We start from the raw sequence: 6088 nt of genomic DNA, 5'->3' as shown, positions 1-6088 counted from the left end.
TTTTTAATATGTATAAAAAAATAAAGTCAACAAAGTATGAAATGAAATGAATAATTTTTATATTTCTTTTCGATAAGCAGTGTAACACACTATAATTAATTAATATTTCCTTTTCCTATTATCTTAATATTAAGCAAATTTTTTAATGATGATTCACTATTTATTTATTTATTCATTCTTTAAAAGTTAGAAGAAGATGATGGTTTAATTTATCATAAAATTAAATTTATTTTAACTGGTTTTTTAGACCTTAAATTCAAAATCTCATTATTTTTTATTCCCATAATACATTATGAAATAAATGCTTCTAACCCTTAAAATTTTATATTTTGTTGATATTGGAACAGAAAAAAATATAAATACGAATAACTTGTGATAACCGTCGGCCCTTGCACTCCCTTTGAGATGAATCAGGACCCACAAAAGTAGATCAGGTCTTGAATTCGGAACGCCCTTAGTCAGGCTTGCCCAGTGACTTCCAACCCGAGATTTAGCCTGGAAGATAGGTTGGGTCATCTGCGAGTCCAAGCCCAGTAAGAAAGCGGCCGGCCCAAGAAGGAGACATGGGAGAAATGAGCAAGCCCCGTCCTTTCGCAGCCCTATTCACATGCGCACTGGAGAAAATTAAATGGCCGCCTGATATAGGTATGACAATTTATGGTATGGGCCTGCTGACAGAGACAGACGTCACTGTAGTGGAGAGGCCGTTAGGCGCCCGACTAGGGGTGAGCAGAATTCAGTTTAAACCGAAATAACAGACCAAACCGATTAATTTCGAAAATTTGGTTCGGTTTTATTTTTTATTCGGTTCGGTTCGGGTTTAATTTTTAAAAAAATTGGTGATTTCGGTTCGATTCAGTTTTGGATCCAAAAATTTCGATTAAACCGAACCGAACCGAAATCAGCAATACTACGTCGTTTTCAGTAGTTCCTTTATTTGCCCTAGATCTAAAAGTCATCTCCTCTCGTTCTCGTCTGCCACATCCCACACAGAGTCTCACGCTGTCCCCCTTCCAAATTCCACGCCGCCTGTGCCTCCATCCACCACTTCCAGCGGCGCTTTCACCGTCCAACCTCCACTCTCTTCCCGGCGAGATTGACTGATTGACCATCTTCGGGTAAATCGGCTTGTACGTTGCGGCTGCGTGACCCAGCGACCCGACTCCTCCTTGCCTCATTCCTCCAGCTGCGTGTCCTCCTTGTATGATCTGATTTGCTATATCCTCATTTCATCGGTGGAGAATCTTCTTTCTATTCCACTCGTCGATTTATCTATTTATGATTGAGCTAACTGACTGAAACCTTTCCACTGCGATCGGGTGGGATCTAGATGGCTGGTGGATCAACGGCTCGCCGTTCAACCAGGGATATATCCTGTGTCAGTTCCCGTTCTAATGAAGTAAGAGATCCCCTTAAGGACTATCTATTTGGCCGCTGACCTCCAGTCGAAGGAGGCAGTGTAGCCCGCTAACGGTGATACCTGTGGGAAGCGCATTTGCCTTTCAGTGCCCTCGAAATGCCCCACTCTAATTTTTTGAAAGATCTTGTCCTCCTCCTACCTCCGTTTGTTTACTGCAACGGCTACAGATGCATTCTGACCTTAGTCGCCGACTCCTCCTGCGGCTGCGTGACCCAGCGACCCGACTCCTCCTTGCCTCATTCCTCCGGCTGCGTGACCCAGCGACGCCGACTCATTCCTCCGTCGCTCTCTAGTCTCTCTCTCCATGCAATCGTTGGCACCGCGTTGGCCGTCGCATGTCGCTGCTGTCGTGTGCTGTTGTGTGACTTGAACCGATCGAATCGAATCAGATCGGTTCGAAATCGAGATAACTGAACTTAAAAATCCCATTTCAAAAAAAAAAACAAAGAAAAGGTTAAAAATCGGTTTAACCGATTGAACCGATCTAATCGAACCGAATCAGATCGGTTCGGTTCGATTTGGTTATCACTCTTATTCAGTTCGGTTCGGTTTTTATAAAGTTATTCAATTTGGTTTTCGGTTATTTCGGTTTGGTTCGGTTTTGAACCGAACCGACCGAATGCTCACCCTACCCCAGACAAGCAAAAAGAAAAGAATAAAAGGAAATGAGTACCTTTAAATGGAAAAAGTTTACACACACAAAAACTTTATTCTCTGAATCTCAGAATATCAACCTGATTCTATTAAATTATTGTTTTATAATTAACTTTGATTAAGGCATAAACTTAAATACTCTAATACCACTAAAATTTAATTTATGCCATAGTACTAGCAGGATCTAACCTATTAGATATTTAAATTAAAATTAAAATTTATTTAATATTTAAATTTATAAAATTTATAATAATTATATGTAAATTAATCTTATTACCCATAATATATTTAAAAAGTTAAAATTTATCATATATTGTGAGATTGCATTCTAAATATGTATTTGTTGTATGTGTTAAAGCCACCTTATTGTTTTAATTAATTAACCAATTACTCTCTACTTCTCTCTCTATATATAGAAATAGATCATATTATGCATGGCAAAGAGATCCTTTAAACCAAGAGAGTCTTAATCTTCCCCATAAATGAAAGGAGGAGAAGAAGAAGAAGCAAAAGAGCTTGTGTATGGAATAAACATAGAAATGGCAGAAAGAGGGACGAAGCTTGAGCTAACAGTAGATGAAGTAGTAGAAGGTTACGTAGGATCCCTAGGAATCTCGCAGATACTGCATGTATTGTTAGTATCTCTGGCTTGGATCTTCGATTCTCAGAACGCATTGGTTACCATCTTCAGCGATGCACAGCCACCTTCTTGGAGATGCATATCGCCACCTTTCCATTCGGGTAATTCTACGGCAGAGATGGCACCTGTGTGCAGCTCCGTCGTCGGTGACGGCAAAGGGGGTGGTGGCTCTGTTTGTGGGCTGCCGCCGGGGACATGGGAGTGGGTTGGTGGGAATAGGAGCTCTACTGTTGCCGAGTGGGGTCTCATCTGTAATCGAAGGTTCCTTGCTGGCGTACCTGCTTCACTCTTCTTTCTTGGTTCTCTTTTGGGTACTCCCTTTACCAAATTTTAGTGAGATAATATATTTTACAATTTTAAAAAAAAATTATAATAATTTTTTTTATCTGCAGTTAATTAAATAAATTTAGTTTTTGTGGTTTATCTTTGAATATTTTTAATTTTAATTTAAATTTTATGATTGATAACTAAATAATTTATATAAATTTAGATAGGAATTTGTCGATCAAATAAAGTAGAGAAAATAGTGAATATAAATATTTATTTGTTGGACTATTTTAAGAATAGTAGATTTGAATAAGAAATTTAATTAAAATTTTGTAAAAGTTTGAGAATTTTAAAGTTAATTGACAAAATAGTTGTTTAATATAATTTTAGTGTTTCAGATCATGATTACACTACCACATTTTTTAGATTGAGGTAAAAATGTTGTCCTGATATCATTAAAATAATAATTTTAAAATAGTTTTAAATTATTGTAATAATTTTTAATTTTTATATAACCGTAATTTTTTTTTATTATGAAAATTTAATTGTACTGCTGCTTTACGTTTCGATAATAAAGATGGATGTAATAATTTTTAATTGTTAATACAATTTAAGATACTTTTATTCATTTTGTAATAGTAATTACTTCTACACATGTTTATTTGATGTTGTAAATTTTGTTTTATGAAATTATGAAATTTTTAAGAAAATAATTCATTTTGAGAAACAAAAAGTATATTTCTTTTGGATTGAATTAGTTTTTTATTTAAAATTATCAAAAAATCCACATTACGTTTTTGAAGAAAACATTCACTTTTTGCTTATCTTTTAATCTCATTAATATTAATGTTTGATTTTTTTTAAAAAAATTTCCTTTAAAATATTTTTAAATTAAGAAAAAAAATTTATAATTATATTATATATTTATATGAGATGAATATGTTGCGCGTCAAATGATGCTTACATGTTAAAATAATTATATATTTTGAATTCTTATGCAGGGTCAGGTGTTTTTGGGTTCCTAGCCGATGCATATCTGGGTAGAAAAAGAGCAGTGCTTCTCTCATGCATATTAACCTCTACAACAGCTTTTCTCACATCCCTCTCACCAAATATTTGGATTTATTCACTTCTCCGCTTTGCAAATGGATTTTCTCGTTCAGGAATCGGCATTTGCTGTCTTGTTCTATCCACTGAATCCGTTGGCCGGAAATGGCGTGGCCAAGTTGGCCAGTACGGCTTCTTCTTCTTCTCTGCAGGCTTTCTTTCTCTTCCTTTAATTGCCTATCATTGTAGAACTTCTTGGAGGAGTTTATACCAAGTCATTTCACTTTTTCCCCTTGTTTACTCTCTCCTGTTTCTCCCTTTCGTCTCCGAGTCTCCTCGTTGGCTTCTCGTAAAAGGCCGAAGCAAAGAAGCTCTTGAGATATTGCAGAGATATGCCAGACTCAATGGCAAGAAGCTGCCTTCTAATTTAACTCTCGCGAATCCTTCAGTATCTCAAGTGGGTGGCGAAGCATTAGCTGAAACTAAGGCAAATGATAAGGAAAGCTTGTGGAGCACTAAGTGGGCTGCTAGAAGAATGATCATGGTTATGATAACTGGCTTTGGAGTTGGTTTTGTTTATTATGGTATTCAACTAAACGTTGAAAATCTCAATTTCAATCTCTATTTCACAGTTGCAGTGAATGCATTGATGGAAATTCCGGCAGTTGTTATAGGAACTGTACTCTTGAGCTTCACAAACAGGCGTCTTCTATTCTCTCAGTCTGCGTTCATAACTGGTGTTTCCTGCATTCTTTGCATCGTTTTCTCGCGTGGAAGACGAGCAAAGGGTGATGAATCAGGTGGAAGTTGGCCTCAACTTATACTTGAAGGAATTGGATTCATGGCAGCTTCAACAGCATTTGATGTTCTGTATATTTACTGCGTTGAGCTTTTTCCGACAAACGTAAGAAACTTTGCTGTTTCGATGTTGAGGCAAGCTTTGATGTTGGGGGCTTCAATATCACCTGCGATGGTTGTGATTGGTCGATTGAGCCCATCACTGTCATTTCTTGTCTTCGGAGTCCTATCCATCTTCAGTGGGATTTTGAGTTTATGGCTGCCTGAGACTAAAAATGCTCCTCTTTATGAAACCCTAAAGCAGCAAGAAGAAGATGAAAAACAAAGTAATGAAGTACAATGATTCACAGGATATGCAACTGGTGAAGTAGAAGATAACCTAGTACTTCTAGATGTACAGATATTTGGTATTATTATGGAATGCTTTGGCAGAACATGGTAATTTGGTGTGGCTAGAGCAGAAGTCTCATATTAAGTTTGTAATATGTAAAACAAATGAATAATGTCGAATCCGTCAATTTAAAATTTAAAATATTGATAAAAATTTATAGATATGAGAAGTGAATATCGAATCCGTTAATTTAAAATTTACTTTATTAATAAAAACTTGTAGATGTGATAAGTGAGTATTGATCCCACAGAGACCTAATAGTTTAATACAAAAAATGAGATGGAGAGAGTTTTTTTTATGAAAGTAGTTTTGTCTTGGCAGGTCAAGAAAAATAAATTTAAAAGAAAAATAATAAATAATACAATTAAAATTTAAAAAATAAATAATTAATTAAAACTTTCAGCTGAATGTAATCAAATTGATGTGTTTTATAGTTGATCATTAGTTAGAATCCCACCAATTCTTCCTTATGAATAAATTAATCTGTTTCGCGTTTAAATTAATTTCTAGTTAATTAATAACCCCAACACGTGTGTAGATTTAATTAGTCAACTGCATTAAGAGAGAATAATCCAAACTTGATCAATAAAAACACGCGTTTATTTAAATCAAATCTACTAATTCCTTAACATAAACTAATATGTTAATTGTTACTTGTTATTAATCCAATTAAACAATTACGGATTTAATGCATGTTATCTTTCTAAGAGATTCAATGGATCTCTTGAGTTCTCAAGAAAACAACAATGAAGGTGGTATTCCTCGAATTCAGAAATTAACAGAAAATAGTAATAAAATGAAAAAAAATTGAAGCATATAACTTCACAACTTGAATAAAACCTTAATTTAAATTAACTTTCAACTGAAAATA

General features: G+C 35.1%; 1 protein-coding gene across 1 annotated transcript; it reads left to right on the top strand.

Moving 5' to 3' along the window:
- The first annotated feature begins 2465 nt into the window (after positions 1-2465).
- On the top strand, positions 2466-5380 carry LOC110624635 (organic cation/carnitine transporter 1). Its single transcript, XM_021769849.2, has 2 exons — positions 2466-3025; positions 3983-5380. The coding sequence occupies exons 1-2, from the start codon at positions 2557-2559 to the stop codon at positions 5167-5169; spliced, it is 1656 nt and encodes a 551-aa protein (XP_021625541.1). The 5' UTR covers positions 2466-2556; the 3' UTR covers positions 5170-5380.
- Positions 5381-6088: the final 708 nt, after the last annotated feature.

The sequence above is a fragment of the Manihot esculenta genome, chromosome 10 (assembly GCF_001659605.2).
Source record: "Manihot esculenta cultivar AM560-2 chromosome 10, M.esculenta_v8, whole genome shotgun sequence".
Classification (NCBI taxonomy): Eukaryota; Viridiplantae; Streptophyta; class Magnoliopsida; order Malpighiales; family Euphorbiaceae; genus Manihot; species Manihot esculenta.
The sequence above is the reverse complement of the archived record's forward strand: the minus strand, read 5'-3'. Positions and strand labels throughout refer to the sequence as shown.